Source organism: Diprion similis, chromosome 11, assembly GCF_021155765.1.
Source record: "Diprion similis isolate iyDipSimi1 chromosome 11, iyDipSimi1.1, whole genome shotgun sequence".
NCBI lineage: Eukaryota > Metazoa > Arthropoda > Insecta > Hymenoptera > Diprionidae > Diprion > Diprion similis.
In genome coordinates this window covers 11,746,914-11,774,499 of record NC_060115.1, presented here as the reverse complement: position 1 = coordinate 11,774,499, position 27,586 = coordinate 11,746,914, and the positions used below count along the sequence as shown (strand labels likewise).

General features: G+C 36.1%; 1 protein-coding gene across 2 annotated transcripts in view; it reads right to left on the bottom strand.

Annotated features, from left to right (window-relative positions):
• Window positions 1-3,708: 3,708 nt before the first annotated feature.
• The window catches only part of LOC124412506 (LIM domain only protein 3-like), a 111,787-nt gene continuing 87,909 nt past the window's right edge, over window positions 3,709-27,586 (bottom strand). The window contains exons 5-6 of one of the 2 annotated variants that reach the window (XM_046892423.1): window positions 21,092-21,248; window positions 3,709-4,010 (exon numbers count right to left, since the gene is read on the bottom strand). In XM_046892423.1, coding sequence (XP_046748379.1) covers window positions 3,855-4,010; window positions 21,092-21,248 — 313 coding nt within the window. In that variant the 3' untranslated portion in view covers window positions 3,709-3,854. The remainder of the gene's footprint in view (window positions 4,011-21,091; window positions 21,249-27,586) is intronic. The other variant, XM_046892424.1, reaches the window with a different exon arrangement.

Here is a 27,586-nt window from a genome sequence, read left to right as displayed (position 1 = left end):
TCCTCGCTAAAAAATGTATCGCAGATTCCGCGAAAGGAATTCGTCACATATTTTCCTGCTGTTGAAGTGTTCGCGCCGCAAGCACTCGACTCCTCGTTTTGTGCAAACACGAAGCTGAAGATTGTAGAAGGGTGGTAATTGGGAGCAATTATGGGTTTATTATTATCCACGCGAGGGATGTCGAGAGGGTGGTTGAGACTTGGGCGAGGCTAATCGGACTAATAAATAACACTGGGCATCCACATCTGCAATCCAAAGTCTAATCGTCGATCGAAGAGTAATCGTCCAAGTCCTTGGAATAATCGGGGTGGAAAAAGCGAAACGAGACTGAGAATAAGGGTGGCGAGTTTTACGTCAAAATTCATCTCGTGTACCGTAGGTGTTACGCAAGGTGTGATGTGATATTGCAGAGAGCGAGAATAGGCGTAGAGGATTCGGGCGACTCGTCCGATCTGCATTATCATAAATTTGCAATATTCAGCGAAAATTCTCGATCAGTTCGTGCGCGCAGGTTAGATTGCTTCGCGAGTCAGTTTTACTCTCGAAGTAACAGTGCCGATGGTGTTGGAAAGGGTGGCGATAAGGGGCGGGGGAGGGTGGGAGGGTGGGGGGGGGGGGGAGGAGGAGAAGCGCCTGCAGTTTCCAGTATTCGCGCCCCAATAGAGTTGAATTTCGCCCTTCTGAATACACAATGCGATTTATTCGAATCGTGGCGTATAAAACACAAAGGACCCCCTATGATTGGTAAATTATTGAGGAAGGCCAGATTTTGTTGGCCAATCACGTACGCTGCCGATTTAATATTTCAGTGGAAATTTTGAGGAATGCCCGTTTCTCAATTCGACTTCGCTTCGAAGTTCCTGCTTCGCGAAATATAGCTGAATAATTGTTGTTGTTGTTGTTTTTGCTAGTATTGTTAGTATTGTTAATATTTATTTTTTCAAGTCACCAAAGAAGATGGTTTTGTTTTAAGGAAATCAAGATTTTTTTTCCCCGATTTCGTGAACCACCTTTCAGCGATTTATTCTGAAAAATAGTTCTTTCGCTGGTGTCTCGAATCAATTTTGAATATTGAGTTTTGAAATTCGAAAAGTAAAATTTAGTTTATTATTAAAGTTAGAAAATTTTTTTTGTAGTATAGAATTTATTACGAATTATTCGTTTTCATGTTTCTTAACGTTTCTAGAAAGTGGTGCAAAATTTTCATCCCTGTATAATTTTCATCTACGAATTATTGGAATTGGGAAAATACTCGTTCAGGCTTCAGGTATTATATTTATAATCACGAAATTGCAGGTTAAATCAATGAAGTACATACACGGCTGTTTCAATGTTCAACTTATAACGTTGAAATAATAATTCATTTTTATTAATATTCATTCTATATAAATAAATAATGAAAGAAATTTACAAAACGAACTATACGCATATACACTATTATATATATATATATATTACATATCTATCATATTTGTTATTCATCATTCAATTAATACTATCATCCATATTACGTTTATTTATTTTTTTTCAAAGATCTTATATATTTCACTTATTACCGATCGCGTTATATTACACAAATATTTATACACGTATATTTATACGGTAATTTCATTTTTTTTTAATTTTTTAATTTTTTTTTTATACATATACGAATGCTCATTGCGTACTATTATTATGCAAGTAATATACACACTCATATATATATAAATTACACGACGAAATATATCGATCGATGTTATAATATATATAGGTATTCGCTTTTCAATTTCTTTTATTTGTTATATGAAAAATCTGCGAATTGATTAAATATGACTCAAGAATCATTCTCTAAGTCTTCATATAATACGAACGATGCGTTAATTTTTCGTTTATATACCATCATCGTGTCGTAAAAATTGCAATAATTTACTAAATTAGGAACATTCACGTGTACTCGATTAATTTACGTCTGTTTAAGGACAATAAAAATTATTTAAAATTAAAGTAGACGAATAGGATAGTTTTTTAAATAATTAATTTAAAAAATCAAGCCTTTCGCGTAATCCAGTCGTCGCAATTATGCAACGGAATATTATCTTCCGATAGTACCTACAGAGCGAGCGAGTGAAGCCAGCAATTTATTCTGGAAAACGTACGGTTCGGTGCAGCGAGTCGGGGAGGAAAATAAAACATCCCCATTTACGATAAAAGTGTTCAAACTTTCGACATAACTCAGCTTCGTTATCTGACTAACAAATAAGGCAAACGAAAGTTTTACGCATCAATCACGACTCGCGGAGATTCAAAGTTGAAACAATGCTAAGTCACCCCTAACGTATGACTCTCTGGGGCTCACCGTAGAATAAATTCCATTTCATGTTGCGCTATTTATTTCCGAAACCAAACATTCGAACACTTCAGATTTCGCATTTTCTTTCTTTAATCTTTTGCTGATTAATTTTTTTAAGCCGAAACATCTTTTTATTTTACATTTATCTCGTCGCAGAAAATTGAAATCACATCAATTTAGATTAAAACAAGAAACAAAAAAAAAAAAAAAGTCGAGTTTCAGAATAAATTTGTTGACTTTTTCTTTTAATTATATATATGTATTAGGGTGGCGCAAAAAAACCGACTTTTTTTTTTTTTTTTGAGTCTCGTGTGACAAAATGTTAGTTCTTAATGCTTTAAGAGCCCACTTCAAAGGACAGCTCAAAAAAAAAAAAAAATTATAAGATGTCGCTCCACATTTTTTAAAATGTCAAAAATCGTCAAGACATTAAATTAAAAAAATTATATTTTCAGTATTTTGTTCGATTTTTAATTCGTCTCGTGGTGTATTGTTATCGATTCTTTCTTACTAAATTAGAGAAAAAAAATTTATGAAATTTTAATATGAATATTAAAAGGTCGCTCGAAAATATCTAAAGAAATGCACCAAAAAATTGAAGAAAAATTATGAGCGACCTTTCAAACTTCAAATTTTGAACTGAAACTTTCGGGAACTTATTTTTTTTTGTCTACAATATTATACCGTAACGAGAAAAAAAAAATCGATTTCTGACGGTTTCTGGCGTTTTAAAAAATGTGGAGCGACCTCTAAAATTTTTTTTTTGAACTGTCCTTTGGAGTGGTCTCTTAAAACATCAAAAACTAACATTTTGTGACACGAGATTCCGGAAAAAAAAAAATTGCCGGTTTTTTTATGCCACCCTAATATTATATATTATTTTTTTTTTCAGAAACCAATAACGACGAGACAACGACAACGATAACGTACCACATAAATATCGATATCTCCATATTTTTATTTCCAAATTACCTAACGAGCACCTAATAATTTTTTTCGTTAAAAAATTTATCGCGTCCAGATAATGACTGCAGAATTTACTAATTCAAGACTATATAACGTAAATGCATTACGAAGAGAGCTCAGAGGGCAAAAAGTTCTATCAATTTCCAAAGTTTGACGAGAAACTAGATTTGCTCGAGAAAGAAAAAAGTTTCTTCGATCGAATCAAACTCAGGCTCCAATGAATCAAAAGTTTTATTCTCTAGTTACGAATATTCTGAAAGCAAAAATTTATCCGTGAAAAAAAAAGTGTTAAAATAAATTTAAAACGGTGTTAAAATTTCATAACATTATTTTTAAGTGATGTATCTACTAATTAAATTCACCTATGCGCAAGTGATTTTTTTTTATGATATATATCACCTAACCTCACGAGATGCAAAAAACTTCTCACCGTCTTTGGGAATGATTTTGGTTAATAGATTATTTTAGTTTTATTTGGCCGTCGTTTTTTCCGCGTGTTGTAAGCATCGAGACCGAGGGAATTCCATCGGTACTTGCAACTCCTTGCCTATTTTGATTGTCATTTTCCGTCGTACTGCGGCGGGGCGTTGATTCCGTTCAAACTGTTCATCTGATTCAAAGCGCTGTGAGAGGTCGTCGGGGGTGCCGGATATCCGTTATGGTTGTGGCCGACGTCCCCGTTTGTCTGCCTTTGCGCAGATCCGGTTGGACCTCCCTGAAACGAGGTGGAAAAAAATTGGGTAAATATTGATGTTGGCAAGCGTGTCAGCGAAAGATAAAACAACATGTTAATTGTTGATAAACCCCATGGATTTTTTATAATGCTAGAATAAAAATGATTTGCCGATTTTTTGCCTTGACGGAATCGGCAAACCGATCCTTAGATCAGGTAGTCAATATTTGCTGATTTGCATTTCGAAAATGAAAAGATGAAATTTACGACAGGCAGAATTGGCATGGATTCAATGAAATTTTATTGATAACGTAAATCGGGTATCCATTGATAATGAGCCGAAAATAATCGGACACGATTGGGTCTGTTAAAAATGAATCGATTCATCGATTATTTCGTATTTCTTGAAACTGTTGGTATGAAACCAAAATTTCTGTATGTAGTCTTAACAGTGGAAAAGTTCTTTGATAATTTATTATTTCATTTAAAACATTTTTCAATTTCAGGTGAAAATATTCATTTATCTTTCACTTGTTATATCAAAGTATAAGTAAGAATATTGCAATAATTGATAATTTGATCGCACAAATTGATATTGTATCTCATCGTTAATGGGAGTAAAAAGTAAAAACCGATCTTGAGAGAAGTTAATCGAGTCGATCGATTGATCGGGTTTGCCAAAAATAATCGATTACATTCGATTAATCAGGAAAAAATAATCAATTTAATCGAGAATTTATTATTCTTGGAGAATCCACGATGCACACATTCTTTATCAGTCAATCTACTCCCAATTAATTCTTAATGATCAGAAGTTAGTCGAGTCTCATCTACTTATTCACAGATTTTCAATTATTACTCAACCATTCTCGCCTGGAACGTTTTCTTTTAAAAAAAAGTTTGCAACTGTTTTTAGCACGTATGAATGTGATCGATTTTCGTTCAATTATCGTTGCGACTTTTGTAGCAGATTTGGATTTTCTTAAAATACGATTGCATAATCGCTGCGATTTGAGAGTATTGAAAAGGCTTTGTATGTCGGAATTTCTTTCAATCTTCCAAAATTGCGACTTAAGAATCGTTTCAGGTCGATTTTCTGCGTGAAAATTGCCTCTACGAATATTTAATCATTTGTCTTTCTAGAGTTATAATTGCAAAATTATTACAATTACATCTGTCGCTATATATATGCTTCTCTCAGAATTCTGTTTAATCTCTTGGAATTGGGATTACAATATTTGCAATAGAATCTAAATTATAAAACAGAAAAATCGACTTCTTTTCACAGCAATTTGATTCTTTTTTTACTTTAACTTTATATTCAACAAGCAGGAAAAAAAAATCGTCGTCACTTTTGCGGTAAATTCCAAAACATGGTTTCTTGTTCTCCTTGTTTATTAATATTCTATTAATTTCTACCATATCACGTAGGTACTTTCGTTGATTTCCAGACCACTAAGTGATTTCCCAGCATTCCCGGTGAATCCTTCGACTCTATTAAATCTAATACAGACTGAAAATTTGCTAGAACACTTGCAGACTGTTTGAAATCAATGGAAATCAATGAAAATCACTCGGAATGAACGTTCACCAATTTGAATCATTTGTTTTATTTCCCAGTGAATAGCGTCTTACGAATAAAAAAAAAACAAGACAAAATAGAAAAAAACGTTAGGACAAATTCGCGTTTGAGTAAACTCGCGGAAATTTTGTTTATTGGTGGATAGAAAATTTATCCCTGAAGATTTGTAGACGGTTAATTTCTGAGTAAAATGACAAGATATTTTTTATTACAATCTCACCAAATACATGGATCTTTCGGTAAAAGAAAAATAATAATAGAATATTGTGACGTCTCTTTGACGTTGTTAGTTAACATCAAAGCGTTTGCAGTAGAAAGAAAATTTTTTCAAATTTTTTCCTAGATTGCCAGGAATATTTGAATAATATTTAACTTTATTAGCTCGCCTTGGACTTTTCGAATCTTTGACTCGTCAGTTTTTGTTTCGACTAATTCTTGAATCGAATGGGCACCTTAAAAGTTTTGATATCTCAAAAAATTTGGGGTAAAGTGGACCCCCTGAAATTTTTTAAACAACAAGGGATAAAATGAACCACCTGAACTTTTTCTTAAATATAAATTACTCAGAAATAATTTACTCGAGTAATTGCACAGCTCGTAACGCGAAACGTTTGAAGTCGTGCTTTACTCTCAACTCGTCAAAGTCAAATAATTTTCTGAACTAGAATTCACGATTACTTTCTCTCGAGAAAACTAGATAATAATTTAACGTAATTGTTCATACGAAAACTAAATATTTTATTCTCATCTTAGGCATTATTTTCTATTCCCGGCTTTGCATGTACGCGAGTTTAGAATCGGGTGTAGGAGCAGTTAGCCGCCTAACGAATTCGGCTATTCCCGATTCAACCCTCTCGGAAACAAAGCAAAAGCTCGGGGAACTCGTTGTGTCTCAACTCGACTCGACTCAACTCAACTCGGTAGGTATAGTAAGTTAAGACCTGCTGGCTGAGAGCCGAGCGAAGCAGAACGAAACACCCGCTGCTCCTGCCTTCGAAGGTATATTTATGTGCTGCGAGATCCTTCGGAGGCCGGGAAAGCCGATGAAAACTTGGAACTTTCGACGGAAGCTCGACGGCTTTTGTGCCGTTCTTATTGTCACTTATAGCCTTGCGTCGCACCGTCGGGGTGTTAAATTGTGCATATTGCTCAGGCGGTGGATCAGTTTCGAATCGGGCTGTAGCCGGGTTCTCAGATGCTCGAATTAGGGGCGGGGTTGAAATTCCGAATTTGAAAAGTTCGAAAGCGCCAAATTCCCGGTTTTTTTTTATGGTTAAACTTGAAGCGAACAAATCAAATTTTGACCAAACGTCAAAGGTGGGAACGTCCGAAACCCGATACTTGAAGTTCTGAAAGTACGAAAATGAGAAAATCTGAAACATTCTGTGAATTTTTGGCTCCGTGACCTTTTTGGTTTTTCTGATTTTTTAAACACACTCGTTGAATAAATTATGCTTTGTGAATATATTTTAATTTTCGTAACTTCACTGTGTCAAAATTTGCTTTATTGTAACTTGAATTTTTAGAATCTTCATTTCTGAACTTTGAGCCGTCGGGTTTCCGACTATTCGAAAATCTCTTGTTTCGTGAAAGTTTGTTTTCTTTCCTTCAAGTTTTCCCACCAAATATTTCGAAGTTGTACTCGAAGTTATGAAGACTTGAGTAAAATTTTAATCGCATATAATAGCATGTGGACGAAACTTCGAAACTGCTCGAATATAATATTCCAATATCGACCAGGAACAGGTTAAGAATTTTTTTGAAATGACGCCATTTTGCAGGCTAAAATTTAAAGTGCTTAATTTAAGCAGACTTAAACAAATAATTTAGTTCTGCAGTATAAATTCTGAAAACTGGTATTTTTTATTATAAAACTGAAAAATTATAGTGAAATTTTTCTTCATCAATTTACAGAAAGTTTCGAATCAAAGTCTCAAATCATGCACACCGTCAACTGGGCATCATCACGCGTCGAGGGGGTTGGGAGGCGTATTTTTGGGAGAAAATGATTTTGAATTTTATCGTGAATAGATAAAAGATAAATAAATTCACTGTGTCAAATTTTGAATTGATCCGTTGAACAATTTCTTCATCAGAAAATTAGAAAAAAGCGATAAATTTATCGAAAAAAAAAACAGAAAATCTTCCCTTAAGTAAAACCGCTTAATGATTCCCCTAAAAAACTGCGTATCACTTAGGTTTGTCTATATAATCGAGCCAGAGTTTCAACGATGTGAAAATAACTTTTAAACTTGACACATTAATTTGAGTGATAAAATTCTCAAGAAATTTCAAATCAAGATTTTCCTAAAAATTTTTAAGTGACCAAAAAAGGGAGAAAATTACTTGGAGAAATGGTGAAAAATTCTTCGGCCGAGAGATTCGTTCTTAGCTTGGACCAACTTGTGTTGCAGGTTGCCACGTGTTCCCATAAATCTGTGCCCGCTCTCAGCAGCCCGGCAATTGAAGATAAAAGTGAAATAAGTCATAGACTTAATTTAGGGGGAAAGACGCCTGGACTTTCTTTCTTAATTACGCGCCCTATTCTGGTTCCGCAGGCCGGCAGAAAGGGGTTGAAAATTTGAGATTCTCAAGCGGGAGATTTGGGCATTCCTGCAGGACGAAGTTGGCCTCTTACAGACGCTCGACGCGACTGTTGCACACCCCTGTAACGGCTACAAAGCATTATTAAGCTCTTTTCTCCTTTCTCCTTTTTTTATTTTTAATTTCTTTTTTTCACTCTCTTATACTCAGTCATTTTTATCAGAATTATTATTTACGGGCTAATTACTCGACTTGGGTAGGAATTTAAATGCAAAGAACCACGAGTATCACGTCTCGGTCGTTTATACACCTACACTTGCACGCTTATATACTCCGGTAATTATCTTGGGCAATAATTAATTCTGTATCTCATTCTCTGAATCTAGTTGGGAGTTTTTTCAATGCAGGAATTTAAGTCCGAAGAATATGTATGATCTGTTATTTTTTTCTTTCTTATCATTTTTTATCTATAGAATTTTATAGATATATATTAGGGTGGCGCAAAAAAACCGACTATTTTTTTTTTTTTTTTTCGAGTCTCGTGTGACAAAATGTTAGTTTTTGATGTGTTAAGAGCCCACTCCAAAGGACAATCCAAAAAAAAATTCTTAAGAGGTCGCTCCACATTTTTTAAAACGTCAGAAATCGTCAAAAATCGATAGTTTAAAGAAAAAAAAAAAATTTCTCGTTACGGTATAATTTTAAAGACAAAAAAAAAAAAAATAAGTCTCCGAAAGTTTCTCAGTTCAAAATTTGAATTTTGAAAGGCCGCTCATAATTTTTTTTCAATTTTTTGGTGCATTTCTTTAGATCTTTTCGAGCGACCTTTTAATATTCATATTAAAATTTCATAATTTTTTTTTCATTATTTTAGTAAGAAAGAATCGATAACAATACACCACGACATGAATTAAAAATAAAAGAAAATACTGAAAATATAATTTTTGTAATTTAATTTTTTGACGATTTTGATATTTAAAAAAATTTGGAGTGACCTCTTGACATTTTTTTTGAGCTGTCCTTTGAAGTGGGCTCTTAAAACATCAAAAACTAACATTTTGTTACACGAGATTCAAAAAAAAAAAAAAGAAATTGTCGGTTTTTTTGCGCCACCCTAATATATATATATTTTTTTTCTTTTTAACCGTGTTTCAATACATCTTTTTTATATTCGCAAACAAGAAGGTATTCGAAGAAGCTTCTTCTTTTTTCTTTTTTTTTTTTCTTTTTGTTAACTCCTTTTCTTCCTCGTGTATCTTGAACATATTTTTGCAGTAACTTTACTCTCCTGGAATTTAAAGAATTCCCAATTTTAGGAATTCACCTGCACTCCACGATAATTAAAGTTTACAACGACGGAAAAATTGTGTGCAAAAGCTCAAATTACGAAGAACAACTTTTCTGTGTAATTGAAAATCTCTATCACGTCACGAGCTAAGGGTTAGCAAAATTATTCCTCTAACTCGATTTCTCTGAATAATCAACCACGATCTAAAATGAAAAAAAAAAAACTTTTGTGAAAGTTTGAAAAACACCAATGTCTTCCGTTCACTTGTGCAAACCAGATTTCATTCTACGAAAAATCAATCTTCTGATATCAACGATAGACAGTTAGGAATAAAAAAATGAATTTTTAGTATCCAACATCGAAAGTACGATAAAGCATTTTTGTTTTTTTTTTCGACAATCAACAAAGAAAGAAAAGAAAATAAGGAGAGAAACACTAATTATGCGAAAAAAAAAAAAAGAAAAAAAAAATTCACCCAATCGCGTTAATTGCATCGATACAATGAAATGCCTCGCGGATGAAAAAGTAACCGGGAATAGACGTTCATCTTCAGGTCATTACCGCGATACACGAAGAGGTCTGTGGTTGGAGAAAAACTGGGGGTATTTTTCGCGAGATTTGCGCCCGCGAGCGCACGAGTAAGACATTAATCGCGAGCTTCGGGGTTAGCGAAGGATGGGGGAGTAGTTTGTAACTGGGGGTGCGAGGCTTCCTCAGGGAGGGTGGGAGGGAGGGAGGGAGGCTTGGGGATTCCTGAATCGCGTGTCATTTGTCTGTTGATCTCCTGCGGCTGGGAACGGAACAGGTGCTCAACGGGGCTAAAAGCACCGGCCGCTTTTCTTCACGGCAAAAATTAGCACCTTGAAGAAGAGAATATTAAGCATTGTGCAAAGTCTCGTTACTTTGCCTGATGTAACCAAGAGCTGTAACTCTGATCTGAGGAATTATTTCAACGGGTGAAAAAAGTTTATTGACGGATCGTTGAATATCGGGGCGTTTGGTTGTGGTTATTCCCATGCAAGAGTTTGTTTTTTATCTGAAAATATCGTTATTTTTCAAAGTTGAAAGGTCAAGTGTTCTGAAATTTCAAAAAGACGGGTAGAGAAATCGAAGTGATTGTGAAATTAGATGAGATTAGCACGATTTTTTAGATAAAAATCAATGTTCATCAGGTTTTTTTAAACGTGTCAAAATTCTTTTTGGCTTTTTACCGTCGCTCAATAATTTATGAAACTTTTTACGGTGTAATGTGTGATTAAATAAATTAACGGAGAACATTCTTGATTATCTATATCAATTTTGATCGGCTTAAATAATTTAGATATAATTGAAGTTTTAAAAGTTGCATGAAAACGCTGAGAAATTAATTCATTTGACGGTGATAATAAAATATCGATATTCGATAGTGATTTTGTTCATCTTTAGTTTGACAAATTCATTTCAGAGCATAATATCGATTGATTGAGCAAAGAATTCATAAAGTGCTAAAACATTTGAAACTCTCTGCTGGAGATTAGAATTTTTCAAGACAATTCACAATTCAGAAATTGGAAAACAATATTCGAAAAGTCAGAGAAAATAAGAAAAATATTTTACTTTACAGAAGAACAAAAACGCGGATATAAAATATTTTATCGTTACATATTGAATCTGAGAAAAATTACAGTCGATCCTGTTAAACAATTAATTATCCCTGCGGTCTTTCTGTGAATATAGTAATCATTCAGTTTCGGTGAAATATTTCAACTTCGAGGTGTTTCGAAGCCTGCTTGAACGTTATTTGTGAAACCGTAATTCCATGAGAAATCCATGGTTTTCAGACAAAAATCATTATTCATCCAATTTGCTCTCATGTGCACAATAAATAAAAAATACAACAGTCATATGAACAAAAATATTTTATACTTCACCAGAGCCCAGTTCATTGTGAGAAGAATTTGTAAAAATTCCTAGCACATAAAATTCTCGAAAAAAAAAAAAAAAAAAAAAAAAATGGCTTGGTTTACAACCATCGCCTGAAAGTTGAAAGAAAACTTTTCTTCTCGCCAAATAGTTAAATTTCTATGAATCTAGAACGAAAGTCATTATATTCGAGATACGCCCTAAAATTCCCTGATATTTCCAGATTTTTTCAGATGACATAAAATTCCCTGAGAATTCGTTGATTCCATAATTTCCTCCACGAATACCGGATACCCTGTGAGAGTCAAATGATCAAGCACGTTTCATTAAATTTCAGTCGAAGGAGGAAAGTCGAGGCGTGATGATCGGCGTATTTGATCATCCCACGAAGCCTTCCGCCTTCATTAATTTCCCTCCAAAGCTTATAATTCCTCGCGGAGGGCCGGCAGGAACCGAGTGTAATAATAATCGTTAGAAAACTCGGAGGCGTGCGGTGCAGGGAGTTGTTTCGCAACTAAACTCGTAATCTCGCAGCCTGGGTTTTCCCATGCCCGATGCCTGTTCAACAACGGTGTGAGTGCTGCAGTCTACACCAACAGTCATTGCATCCTGCTAAACTCAGTCATGCACCGATGGCTTATAATATGTTCTGAATAAATCGACCGTAATACGCCACCGGGGGGAATCGAATTCGTTCCCTAATTTCACGCGTCTACTTCACTTCACTTCGGAAATACGTATTTCAACCCTGAAAAATTGTAAGCCATTTTTTTTTTTTTTTTTTTTTTTTTTTAAGTTTTTTTTTGTTACGGAATATTTTCAAAAACGATATATCGAACATTTGACAAATGATTGTAACGTCATCTCAGTTCCGATATATTTGCAAATTGTTTCATAGCTCTTCAGAGTTTTTAAAACTGATTTCGGTTTTTGTTTTTTTTTTGCTAAAATTGTTCGGTTAAAATAAGTCTAATTTCAGTTCTCAGGGATTCTGACTCTTTGAGACACATAAGCTTTGATGGTAAGAGAAGAGAGACATTTTTTCAACAAAGTTTCCAAATAATAAGGGCTTACGTGCATCAGTTGTAACATTTTTCACTAAATTTATTTTTTTGTACACACTGAATGCTTTTTTTTTCGTATCTATAGAGACTTTGCGATATGAAATAAGACCATGAAATTGGAATCCTTGGAATAATTTCATGAAAATTGAGTGATTTTGTTAACAATAAGAAAAATCTTCGATCGTTTGTTTATACGGAAGTTTATAACAGGATCGAAGAATTCTGAACTTCGATCTACAACATTGAGTTCACCAGAATTGATTTAATAAATTAAACTGGTAACAGAGTTAGAATCTTTAATTTCTGTTTATTCCTAATGAAATCGTTACAAAACTGGACGAATGTTCATTCCTGCAAAAGGAAGTCTTTGATTATTTATTTTTGAGAGAACTGATTTTCTTTCGCGTAATAATTCTCTACCATCCATGGAGAGAAAAAAGAAGGTGAAATAAGACGAGAGCCGACTCTGCAAGAATTCTTTAAATATCTTGTATTTGTTAAGTATTCGCAGTGCGATATAGCAGAAGAGTCGTAAGCCTTTACGACGTACATTGATCCCCTTAAAGTCCCATGTTTCTGGGGCGTCGCATTAGCATATTATCTGCCGGCAGCCCCCCGGCACTCACCACCCGGCTTGGTGCCCCACCCCTGATTCGCGAAGGACTTTGCAGACACTTGAGAGTTTGTTTTAAAACTCAGATAATCGTTTCGAACTCTCTTCGTCTCGCACCGGCTCCTCGCCTACCCTCGCCGAGGTCCCAGGGGTGAAATTAGACCGGAATAAAAGTTTCCGCTAATTTTTGAACACCTCATAATGCTTTCTCCCTAGCTCGTTGGTTTTTTGCTTTTTTATTTTTCTTACTTTTTTTTTTTTTGCATAGTCGTAAACCTTCGTAACTTGATTTTACGCTCTCGTTCATTTTTGGAGGGGAAAAAAAAGACTTGAAAAATTAAAAGTTACGAAAATTGATACTTGAAATTATTTTTACTAACAGATAGTCGCACTTTGAGCGTTTATTCGAAATTTTTTTAAAATTCTTAACAAAAGGTTTTATGTATAGAATAAATATTGGAATTACCATCGAAATCTTAGATTTTAAGGTTTCGTTTTTGTTTATCTTTGTTGAAAATTGTTGAAAATTTTATACATTCATTCAATTTCGATCTTATACAACGACTAACTTTATTCCGAAGACTATTTTCCACCCAGTCATTGAAACGGATTTTCATTTTCTTCTATAACTCATTCAATATTGCAATTAATCATTGATCATAATCAAAACCGCTGCAATGTTTTAAAATTAAATATCAAACAATACCAAAATTATGAAAAAATCAATTATTCAACCGAACTTAAAACAAGCCATCGTCGATTGAAATAAAACAAAACAAATATCAAATTTCACTCTATTTCAAATCGACTTAAACCAACGCATCGATATCTGAGCTTTTCATCCAAATTCAAATATTTTCTATTTTTCTATTACTTAAACAGATTCTCAATCATAGCTCAGCAATACATATCATTCTTTACAGATACTCAATGTGCGGTTATATCCGTTAATAAAACCAACGAAAAGCTTCGACTTTCGACCAACCAATCAACCCCCTGAAATGTCTCTGTTCCTCGTAAGCTCGTTTCCTGGCAATATAACAACCGGGAAGCTTTTTCTCTCTGTCGCTCCAATAACGCGCGGTTACAACCCCCCCTCCTCCCAATTTCTACGAAATCGTCGTCTCATCAACCGATCGACATGTTTCCACTTCCGTTTCGGCACGCTCGGTCGGTTCGCAACAAGAGACGTCGTTTACAATCAGTATCGCTGCGGCAGCCGCAGATTGAGACAGCTGTCCGTTCCCAGGCAATCAGAAAAACTACCCCATCCGACGGAGCCTCCCTCACCCTCCTAGATTCTGCTTAAGACGGCGCGAGTTTTCTTCTCAGCCTTCTTTCGAAGGTGACTGCGAGCTTTGGACGAGCTTGAATACGCCGAGCATCTGGTTCCGCGCGGTTTTTAAGATCCTCAACGGCTCTTCCTTTTCTTATCTTCTTCTTATTTTCACCCCCACAGCGCGCTTTAAGACGTCTTCGAAAGGAAAAATGGGGCTTGAGGATCGTAAGTACTTTGCATTTTCTCTTTGCGTCTCTGGTTTCAAGCTTGTTCCGTTATATTATTCCGTCGGTATTTCTCTTCCAGCTTCCATCTTTCGATGATTTTACTCTCGTTAGCTTACCGAAGATCGGATTGTGAGATTGAACGTTTTAAAAGTAGTTTCCTGGGCTTCTCATCGTGTCTTCTAATCTCAGATTAGGCGGATAAAATACTCTGAAAAATGCTTTTCTTCAAGTTTTTATCGTTGGTTGAAACGTTGTAATTTGATTGTGTAAATTCCACATATATTTTTCTCAGCGATTAGAGTTTCGAAGCTTCGTTTCTACACTTACATCTATTCCCAAGAATGTAATTATAATATCATTCAGGTTTGAGGGTAAGATAAATTTAAGATTGCATGACGCACGTGTAAAGAAGGCGGCATGGCGTGATTCTCTCACTGAAAAGAACGTCGAATTTATCACGCAATTTCATTGTGTTCGGGTATCAGGTGACACCTCATTATACCTTTGTACTTCCCAACGCTTGAACGATGTCATTACAGTCCCCGTTATTATCCGCACCGATAATTGATTGACTCTCTTGTCATCCCCGTCACCTGTAGCTCCCGGTGGTCTTAAGTACTGATTGATTATAGCCATTATACCGAATAGTGCATCGTAACTAAATGATGTCGTTGACAAGAGAAGAAAAAGTATCCACTTTCCAGAAAAAAATTCTTTTCATATGATATCAGGTAAATTTGTATGAAATTATATCTCGAATTTGACCTGATAAAGTTGTATCATTTTACAGAATATTGTTTAATTTTACCTTCTGTTATATAATTTTTCAATAATTTACACAAATTTAAGAAATTGGATATAATTATTTGAATTTTTCTTTTGAATTGTATAAAATTGCACAAGAATTACGAAGTTTGGAATAACGAGATCGAAGATACAATTTGAATGTCTATCTATACTTTCGACATTGATACTTAAATTGTTTCACTCGATAATATTAATATTTTAGAATACGTTCGAACGTATGGTTGAATAAAAAAATGATCGACAGTTTCATATTTCTGGAAAATGTAGAGAAAATTATTTAAAATTAATAAGATCTAATTGCGATTTGAAAACATGAGTTATCGATAGAAAAAAATATGAATCGATTCACAGATCGTGGAGATAAAAAAAGGAAAAGAATTTATGACATAAGTTTAAACCTCGTGTTTCGAAAGCTTTAATTATACCTGGTTGAAGCAGCTAATTTGACTAATATTAATTAAAGCGAGTGTACACAAAACTACGGCATGTGTATTATGACGCGTATACCTCTACTCCTTGTGTGTACCTTACATCCACCCCGGCTGATCCTGTACCAACTCGAGAGAGAGAGTTTGAATAGAGTCGCTTGGCGGGTCTACGAACCCCTGGAGAACACGACGAGGGTGTAGCATAGGGGTAACGAGTGAGGGGAATTTGCATATTATAAGTAGTGCACGTTACCAAGCCGATACCATCGTCAAGATATCCAAGGATTTCGTATTCCATACACGTTATTTCATGATTTTCACCCATCTATATACCCTAGATATAATTCATACGTATAGTTATGTTAAGTTATTTCTCAAGCTTTGGTTTGAGATTCAAATATTTTTCGAGAGATCATCCTACACGTGATTTGATCAATTTTCTGATTTTATTTACTTTTTTGAATGAAAACAGAAAAAGGTTTCGTCTCTTTTGTTGTTATATACTCGTACATTAGAGTGGGCAAAAAAAAATTACTATTTTTTTCGTCAATTACCATGAAAATATCGTTCATTTTGACGTAAAAAAATTTGTAAATTTTGAGCTCTTATTTAATATTAAGACGTGCTTATATGAGATTTTCCATTTCACGTTTAAATAAGACAGGAGTTTTCTTTTTTTTATTTTGGAATTTTATTACTCAACAACGAATTGGCGCATCGTCAAGAGCAATACACAGTTTTGTAGGAAATTGAACGATCTGCAAAAAAGGTCTGTTGCGATTTTTTCTTACATCTACTGATTCAAAAGTTGATAAAAAAATTTATTTTGCCCAATAGCTTACGTTATAAACTTATATTTTATAAAGTAATCAGTAATTTCGGCAAAATTTCAATGTTTCAGAAAAGAAGATAACATAAATTTTAAAAAATATCATATTTTTTTCATTTTTCAATCATTGTTTCATAGTGGAAATGAAAAAAATTGTGAAATTTGACATAACTAATTTTTAACCTTATGTAACTTTTGAACCAGTAGATTTACGAAAAAGTCGCAAGAGATTGTTTTTGTACATCGTTTAATTTCCTACAAAAATAAATACCGCTTTTTACGATACGCCGATCAGTTGTTGAGTAATAAATTTCCAAAATAAATGAGAAAAAAAATTTCCCGTGTTATTTGAACAGGAAATGGAAAATCGCAAATCAGCATTTCCTAATAATTATACTAAGAGTTCTAACTCTTACATAATTTTTTTTTGTCATCTTGAACGACATTTTCACGGTTACCAACGAAGAAAATAGTAATTTTTTTGGTCCATCCTGAGAATATTATGTCGCTCTCGTCTTTAATTTCTGCTGCAAGCAACTGCTTCGTACCGTCAATATTTTGGTAAGCAAATTCGTTACGTGATATTCGGACCTGGCTTAAGATATATCTTCTACCTACGGAGATTTCGCTAAGATAGGCACAGGATTAAGACGGTCTAAGGTAACTCAACGGGCTGGAGATGGTATATTGTTTTCATACAACGCTGTTGCTTTAGGATAATCATCGGTCTTCATATTCAAGCTGTTGTCGCAAAATTTATGCATCGAAATCGCTGCAATTTCTCGCCAATCTTGTTTCGTATTTAGAATAATCGATCGACATCTTCTTCGATATTTTTCTACGAATTTTTTTGAAAACGCAGCAGATACAGATTGAAAATATAGATTTCAAGTTTCGATTGATTTTTCCATATTCTCTTAATCGTCCAGCGTAGTGATAATCTAATGGAAGTTGCGAGATAATTCACACATCGAGAAAATTTAATTTTCTACTTCCTCTTTGGTGGTGAAATATTTTCGAAAACTTTTCATCACTGGTTTTTCTACGGCAACACTTCTTTTCAATTGCACGAAAATTTTCTTCAAAATTCGTAATGCAGGGAAATGTACAAATTATAACGACATCAAAAAGCTCGATGCTTTTTTATTTAAGCTTCAAGGAAGTCAAAAATGAAAAACTGAACCATCTAGTTCGATGGAGTCGTCAATTTAACCTCAAAAACCCAAACCAAAGTCCTGGGCCACTGAATTCAGCCAGGATCCCAGGTTTCACTAGCAAGGATCACTCGAAAGTCTTATATAACTCGTCCGAACTGAATTCTGCCGAAATTATAAGGACATCAAAAAGCTCGATGCTTTTTCATTTGAGCTTCAAAGAAGTCAAAAATGAAAAACTGGAGCATCTAGTTCAATGGAGTCGTCAATTTAACCTCAAAAAACCCAAACCAAAGTCCTGGGCTACTGAATTGAGCCAAGATCCCAGGTCTCACTAGCAAGGATCACTCGAAAGTCTTATAAAACTCATCCGAACTAAATTCTGTGGACATTATAACGACATCAAAAAGCTCGATGCTTTTTTATTTAAGCTTCAAGGAAGTCAAAAATGAAAAACTGAAGCATCTAGTTCAATGGAGTCGTCAATTTAACCTCAAAAAACCCAAACCAAAATCCTGGGCTACTGAATTCAGCCAGGATCCCAGGTCTCACTAGCAAGGATCACTCGAAAGTCTTATAACTCATCCGAATTGAATTCTGCCAAGGTATAAGGGGCGCCCCCATCAAGGAAGGTGGCTCCGGATCGTTAAGGTATGCGACGAAGCCTCGGAGGCCAAGGAGCGGAGCGGAGAGCTTAATTAATAAGGACATGCGATATCCCACTCATATAAGAGCTGCCGTTGCCTTATAGGGCAGGCACAGCACGCGGGGAATCCTTTGTCGTCGAGGACTCGCGATCCTCTGCGCTCTCCCCGTCTTAGGTCTTAGGACACGCGTCTTCTCGAGTCCTGGATGCAAAGACGTGGGAGCGCCTCAGGTTCAACGGTGGGGTTCAAATATTCCAAATTAGAGGTGAAGGAGGTTTTCGTCCTTCGAAGCCATAGTGTACCTGGCTGTGTGTGTCCTGAGAGTTTTTGAGGTTAAATATGATTGCAGCATAATTCAATATGAAGAACGGTTACAGTACCAAATTCTAAAATGAGTGAAAGTCTGATTTGTAGGATTCGTAGGAAAGGTGATAAAAATAGGGCATTCCATGCCAAATCTACCCCTTTCGGTTTGACAGAGAGTTTTTTTTATCCTTCTTTAACCTATGAAAAATGTTTCTAAGAATTTTTTTCAAATTTTTTTACCCAACCAAAAAAAAGGTAGAAAATTTTCACGGAATACCCATAACTTTTTCAAAATTTGCTTTTTGAAAAAAGATACAAAAAAATTATTTAAATCTATCTTCATCGTAATTTTTTTTTTGTTATTTTTTCAGATTTTTGGGAAAAATCGAAAATTTCTCGATAATAACTATTTTGGATTGTTTTCTTTCTTTTTGTAATATCAAACTTTGACATTTTCTGCAAATCCAGAAATTTTTGTCAGGTAACAACATAAACGCGGAAAATATGGAAGAAAATTTATAAAAATGGTGCCGTGTGTTCGACTATTTTTGACATAATTTGCAAGTTTTTTTTTGAGGTGAAAAAAGCTTACATCGTGATAAAAAAAAATTCTTATTTCAAACCTACGAATATTACACGCTACTATTCGAACTTCTTACCCTCGGTAGGATGCATGAGATAAAAATCTCCAGGAAAACAAGCGAAATGTTAAATTTCCACTCTAAATATCGAGGATACTTAGCAAGGTGTTAAGAACGAATTGCGTGACAGAAATAATTAAGTAACAAATTTGTCGTCATACAGGCGATAATACATCGTGAAGATGAAGTTTTCCCCGACAACGACGAAGAAAAGTGGAAGAGGAGGCGAAGCGAGGGCGCCACGTGACTCGGGGTGAATTTCCTTGGAGGGGGAGAAGTGGAAGAGAAATTGAGACTGACAGCGCTGTTTAGCGGCTCAAGTAGTACCGTTTGTTGTGTGAATAGTTGAGATGCTTGCCTTCATACCTGCCTACATGCATACATATAGGCATGGATAAACCGAGGGGATTTACTGACAGAATTCTAGAATCCTCGTGGTTTCCACCCCAAATCGTGTATTTAGGTAACACCTCCCTACCCCCTTTCCCACCACACCCTCTACACGACGATCATCGCGGTTGGTTTCTTCGACAAATCGACTCGAGTCTCCGCAGTATAAACAAGTGAGTCAAGCTGGGAAATGAGCCAATTATCGATGTTTATTAAGGGGGTAGTTTCTGGTCTGAATTTTAAGAAATTTTTCTAAATGAGATAAAAAAGAAATAAAAAAACATTTTTACCATCCATATTTTTACAAGAACTTTATTGATGTTTTAAGAATATAGGATAAAATCATCGAAAAAAAAAAATTGAAACTACGAAAAGTTACAGGGTGGTGAAATGGGGACTACAGAAAAAAAGGCACGTCCTGTTCGACATGTTTTTGACTCTTGTAGTGTTCCGAAACAGAAAATTCAAAAAAATTCTTTATCAGTAAAGACGTTTTAATAATCCGCAGGATGGAAAGAGAAAAATGCATTTTTTTTGCGCCCTTGTTTTTTAACCTTTCCGAATTTTTTAAAAATATTACCAATTTTTTTTTTCAATCCGTGCCTCCAACCATAGAGGGATTTACAAAGAAAATTTCCACCAAATTTCAAGTAAATCGGTCCATCAGAACTTGAGATATCATTATTAACCGTATCGAAAAAAATAGTTTCGAGAAAAACGCGTTTAAAGATTCGTTCCGGTCGGATCGGTTTAGTTGGCGCGTCACAAAAATAACTGTAACTCCGAAAATAATTTGAGTTTCCAAAAATTCTCTTAAAGACTTGGTCTTAAAGGTCTAAACTTTGAAAATATGGAGGAAAAAAACAAAATTTTTTCGAATTTCTAGACCAGTATACCCCCTTAAGAATCTCGACATTCGTTCGATATTATATATGCATAATGAATTGCGTTTGCGGTGCAGATTGTCCGAGGAAAACGAAGAAGAAGAGAGACTTCCGCGTCTTTCACGGCGATAAAGAAATATATTCAATTGAATATTGTATATTTGAAATTCAAATTCGTTTTGCTCGATTAAAATACCGCCGATAATTGAGCCAATCACTTGGCGATTTTCTTTATTAAACACGCTCTGCCGTGTCTTAAGACTCCAGACGTACTTCGTTGCAGACACTGTTTAACTGATTGCTCTACTAGAAAGAAAGAAGAAGTGAAAAAGGAGTAGAAAAAAAAACAAAAAACAAACAACAATCTCAAATCGATTACCTACTCATACATAATGGAGTGTGGAGGAAACTTGGCTCACTTGTGAAGTGTTAAAAAAAGTTTAAATTAATCGAAAAACGCGTCGAATCGCGATTCATGTAACCATTTGATTTTGTGCGATCTGAAACAAGACACATTTTATCAGTTAGTCGATGTTACCGGAGATTGAAGATGAGTTACTTGTCTCTTGATGTGGGCCAGAGTCGCGGAGGGTGGAGGATGCAGAGCCATATTTGCGAAGACGAGCCTCTCCTCGTAGTCGTATTCGCACAGGATTTTATTTTCGCACAAGTAAAATCTGTCGCCCACGCAGAATCTGGAATGAAAAAAATCAAACACTGTACATTAGACTGTATCAAAAAAATTGACTATTTTTTTTTTTTTAATTGTATACTGAAAATATTGTTCAAGATGACGAAAAAGAAATACTATAAAAATTTCAGATTTTAATATTGATATTTAGAGGTGCCTCATCGCGATTTTCTACTTTCCATAAGAATAACATGGCAAAAATGGTTCTTGCTCGTTGCGATTTTTATAACTAGATAACGACGCGTCGTACAGAAAATTCATAACCATGTTTTTGTAGGAAATTGAACCTTCTACAAAAAAGGTCTCTTGTCATTTTACGATAAATCTACTCCTTCAAAAGTTATTTGAGGTCCTTTGTTGATGTTTGACGTCAAATAACTTTTGAAAGAGTAGATTTATCGTAAAATGACAAGAGACCTTTTTTGTAGAACGTTTAATTTCCTACAAGAACGTGTTTTTGAATTTTCTGTACAACGCGTCGTTATCTAGTTATAAAAATCGCAAGGAGCAAGAACCATTTTTGCCATGTTATTCTTATGAAAAGTAGAAAATCGCGATGAGGCACCTCTAAATATCAATATTAAAATCTGAAATTTTTATGGTATTTCTTTTTCGTCATCTTGAACAATATTTGCAGTATACCATTAAAAAAAAAAAAAAAGTCAATTTTTTTTATACAGTCTACTGTACATATATTTTTAAAGTTGCGAAAGTTGGTGAAAAACACTTCATATTTAGATGAAAAATAAGCCTAGCTTTAGTTGGAAAATTTTCAGGACCCTGAAATTTTGGTAATCATAAATAAAACATGTTTTTTAGTATAAATTCAAATTCATAACAGGATTGATTCGAATATTTTGTGGAAATAGATGAGAATTTGTCGGCCGGATTTATGGGTTTCCGAGTCTATTTGCCCGGAGTAACCGCAGCGGTTTTCGAGATAGGAAAAATCAGTAAGTGAGTTAGGGAATAGGCCGAGCAATAAGGCGTGTTAATTTCCTTTCGACTGCTTTCCTGCAGGCGGGAACTGGCGAGGAAATTGCGAACAAAAAACGAAGAGAGGTAAAAATAAATAAAGTGAAAAAGTAGAAAGTGAAACAACCGGCGAAACTCTCATCGCCTTCCGCCTTGTGGAAATCTTTCAAGGCTATTTAAATGCAAATTTTTACTTAATTCGCAGGAAATAAAACCGTTTCGTTTATATATATATATATATACTGTTGCAGTTTACCATCACCGATTAAAACTCGCCTTTCGCAATGCTCCGATGGTTATCTGTTTATTCGCTGCAGAGCGAACGAAGTCTTCGATAATTTAACGCGGCGGCGTTTTATGGAATTTATCTATTTTTCAAAAGGTAAAAGGTGTCTTCAGAGCTCTTCGATTTTAAATACGATTCATTTGAGTTTTCGTTCGTTATTTTCCCCCTTAATCGATCAAGTCATTTTACGCTTTTTTATCCAGCAGGTCGTGCATGCAGAAAATACTATCGCCAAGTGTTTACGTATAATATTCCATGGCAATGAATGGAAAATTGTAAGAATTGTTAAGGTTTCAAAGTCATAGACTTCAATTTCAATTCTTTAAAAATATTGTTTTCTTCGAATTTCGGGACCATCAATCTTTTTTTCTTCCAAATCTTTTGAATTTTCAGGCAAGTGTAAGAAAAATTGATCCCCAAATATATAGAATTGCGTTTTCTATAATTTTTGGATAAAACGCGAAATAAATTAAGGATTACAAAGAGAGAAAAAAAATGTAGTCAGCTGAAAATACCAAGTCCAAGCAATCGCGAGTTCACTTTTCATTCCCCACCAGAATCAACAAAATTGTTATTCCGTTAGCTTTTCTGCAGATTTTCGTAAAAGAAAAATCAGATTCAACTAACCATTTATATATATATTTTCACATTGGAATTTCACCTTCGTTTTGTTTCTGTGCTCCAAAACTATCAGCGATTCTGGCGTCTAAATTTTTCAAAAATAATCAAACGTAGGTATTTGCAAAAACAAATTGTTGTTGTTGAAATGGACAAGAAGCAAATTTTTTCGTTAAATTTTCAAGAAGGACTACATGAGCATTGGAAACAAAATTGAATTCTCAAGCTACAATTAAAAAACTGTATTATTTCATCAACCTAAAATTTGCAAGATTTTCACTTCTCGGATCTGAACAATTTCTGCTCGTCCGATTGCATTGATAATCGATTGCAAAAAATAACAGGCGTATGAAAAATGATGGCATGAAAATATCAACTCTAATCAGCAAAGCAAAGCATTTGGCATTCTCTTATTTGACGGCGGTTAAATGTTTCCCCGTGACTCTAGTAAACAGCCGAGGTCCTCGGAGCTACGTGCCCAAAATGCGATATTGAGAGAATAACGCAAATTCTCCGCGGTGCTGCAGGTTATACGCATCGGCCAACTGTCGCGCCTCGGCTGAACGGCCCTTTAAAATCTCAGGCTTTATGTACCCTCTTTTTTATTGCCAGATTCAAAAGTCGAATTTCAGAGACGAATACGGAATACATACGCATAACCGTATTATATACCCCATAGGTGCATATTATACGTATAAACCTACGTGTATACGCAAACGTTTTCGCAAATTTGCAGCAGGTTCCATGCAGCGTTCGGATCCAAAAGCCGTTTAGAGTTTCACGATTTTTAACGACCGATTTTCTTATTTTTCTTATAATTTTTCATTTCTTTTTTCCTTCTTCTTTTTCTTCCTTGTTCCATTTTTTCACCTCATCCGCATACAAATTTTACATTTCTCTTCGATGTGGTAAGAATTATTACCCTCGATCAAGTTTACCCCGATTCTTATACAGTTGACGACTCTAAAATCGTTTTGTCACTATTAAGTTCAACAAGCTTTTTTAAATTCGTATCAGCTCCATGTAATATTACTCTTGACGGAGCGTCGCCGCCCATTTTATCTACCGCATGACAAGCGTGTCCAAGCCATTTGTCTAACAAATGAGATTGTAATGCTCTCCTCCATCTCCATGTAGAAATCAAACAAGCCAAAACGTATATGGGGATGGAAAGTTTTTCAAAACACTCTTTAAACACCGATTCTTGAGCATGCGTAAAGTGACTCATTTCTGAACAGTGCGGTAAAACGACGCTGGCACATGCGCACTTTCAGGCAAATAAATTTTATGTACGGACTTTACGCACGTCATTAGACTGAGTTGAACCCAAAGTTTGCGCGTTTAGGTTAGGTTTCCGGCACTCGCCTCTGCGGCTTACGCTGCGAACTTTATACTACTCGAAAATCGCCTACTTTTCGCACTTCTATCGATGACAAGAATGGTCTAAAAAAACGATTAGTTCAATCGTTCTTTACTTTTTCCGTGCAACTCTCGTGAGCGAAATCAGAAATTGTGAAATTTTCTGAGTAAAAATAATTCAGGTGAAATCGAGAAACTGTTTGGTTAAAGTTTGCACGGTGGAGTTGAAGTGAGGTGGGAATCTCCTTGGGCGTAAGGATAATAAAAGTATTCCATGGCAGTATACTGCAGTTGTTGTGTATTCAAGGCAGTTCCCTCTCGGCGAATCCTGCGTTCAACCTCACCAGCTCGGATCCTTGCTCGGGGGTTTATTTCAGCGCTTATGTAAATGCAGACGTGATTTTTTCGCCACCTCTGCACCTGCCTCGTGTACCAAACAAAACTTTGAACAACTGTACACAAACGAAAAACCGAGAGATTTTTGACCACATAATCGCAAAGCGGAGATCCGTAATCAGGTTGTGAAAACCTGACTCTTCCAAATCTCAAAATATTTCTACAAGCTTGAGGCATGGATCATTGATCATTAGCCAGTTGCAGCAAAATAAAGAAAGAAGAAACAAAGATGAGTAAGCGAGATAACGCGTCATGTAAAATGTGTGAAGAGAGAAAAATTAGAGGAGCAAAACACTGGAGTGCGAATCGTGTAGCATGAGGCATGTTGGGGCCATAAAAAGCAATGCTCCCTCATAACGGGACACGATAAGTATGCGACGTAAAATAAAATCGATTCGTACAGCATCGAACTAGGCTCATAAAATGGGACATTAGAGGGGATGGTGGTGTATAATGGTGTTATGATTTCGAGGAAAGATACGTGGCGTGTTTGGCGATAACGCGATAAGGGTAAAAACCGCTAAACGCTTTGGGCATTAGCTATATTTTTATAGTACCGAATGCTAATGTCGTTATACCGTAAAAATGTGATCTTTCAGAAACGGTTCGAGAGTCCCGCCACCTGCATACGCATGAATATCAGGCCTAGCTATTGATTAATCTTGATCTCCCCGGATGTACCGCGATTCTTATCTCCGCCACACATGAAGTATAATCTGCAGGTTTTCAATGGGTGAAAATAATATGAGAGTGAATGCAATTAACCTGCGTCAAATATTGTTACATTAGGTATTGCAACTTGTTCATCGCTTCACTTCCTGTACTTTAAATAACACATTATAATTAAATGAAAAGGTGAGTATTTAAAATACACCACCATAAAGTGACGCTATCAAAAACGTGCGTTCCGAAGTATGATCGACTTGATCATTTTGAAATGAGACGGCATTGATGCACATTCAGAGATCAGATATATCCATGAATCGTTAAATATTCCTCATATCACGCATCGCGTCCACTGACAGACTGCCGAATTGCAAAAAACTCCGGAGAGATTATACAAGCGGAATAAATTTTACAGTCTGTAGAGTCCCGGCTGGCATGCAACGTGAAATTTGTAGCTCGATGAGCGATGCAAGCGCCTGGTAAGCCTCGAGTGAAATCCTCTCCGTTTCTCGCCTAGCTCTCTCCACTCCACTCGTCTTCTCTCATCTCTGGCGCTTATTGTTATCCCTGATCGCAAATTCCTTCCACCCCTTGGCACTCGGCGTAGCGTTCGCTCTTAATTTGCATCAGGCCGCAAGAGGCAGCGGCTTGGCGCGGCGAGTCTAACGCGTTTAGCAGAGACTCGAACCCTTAATCAGATCTTCCGTCGGTGAGGTGCGGGTCGGAGGCGGCAGTCATGCGACTTCGAAAGGTGGAAGGAGTGGAAGGGGTGGAAGGGGTTGCAGCGTGCGCTCGAAGCCGCCGAGGAACTGGAAGGAAGGAAGGAAGGAAGGAAGGAAGGAAGGAAGGAAGGAAGGAAGGGATGTGCGAGGAGCCAGGTTTCCCGGCTAAGGTGCCGCTAAGTGTGAAGTTAATGGAGTCAAGATGCTGCCACCTTGAGAGACAGAGGCGTCTGCCACAGGGATCTACATAGACGTCTCACAATCCAGGTGCCATCCCCGTCTGCCTCCCATACACCACCGTTTGATTATTTAAAGGCAGTCAAGGGCTTCTCCCGACTCTGTATTGTTTGCAAAGGCGCAAACGTCGTTAGCCTCGAGAATTCTCTATACTATAACGCACCGTCAGATTCCGTGGTGGAATAATTTTCAACGTTGTCCTGACGCCATTCTTTGGAAAATCATTTCTGGACTCTACTGTACACACGTGTTTACACTCCGAATCGCATTATTTTTTCTTATCCAAGGTTCGAATGCGTGAAACCGTTACCAGGAGGGGGGGTGTGTTTTTGGAAAAATGGGAATCGGTTGGCATGAAAGTTAACAGTGTTTTCTCTACAATAGGATATTGGGAAATTGAACGCTTACGCCGCTGCGTAGGTATTAACACAAACAGGGTTGAAATAAATTGAAATTTGTTTCGATGATGAGCGGGCGATACGATTCAACTGTTAATTAATTCAAACCATGAGGGTATCAGGGGCGGCGTGGCGTGCTAATTCGATCAGGAGTGCGTTCACTCTGCGGACAGTAGGGGCTGGTTTGGCCGGCGACAGTCTCGACGATCAGCCCAGCCGTGATTTGACGTTGCTATCTGAGCGCTACCCAGGCATACGGTTAAGCGTCACTCGGTGTTCCGTTTAATTTCCTAATAGTCCTCACCCGAGTCTCTTCTCTCCAGCACCGACTGTAATTGACGTAGTGTCAATCATATTGCTAATCAGACTTTCCCCGTTCCGCCGCGTCGAACAAATTCTCGTTTTGTTCAATGTAATTGGTTGTGAAATACATCTACTCTCAAGCAAATACACGGATTATTCACAATTCGGTTCGGTGGAACCTGTCTGTTCGTCAACTGATTCATCTCAGTTCCTGATACCTGGAAAACCTACAGACTTTTCAAACAAATGCCTGCCTACAAGACTACGCAGTCGCTACAGACATTTGTGTTTCAACCCCTTCGCTCTCGAACGTAATCTCGGGCTCCTTTCTCTAGACCATATTAATCTATATTAATGACCAGGATTAAGCGTGAAATTAAAA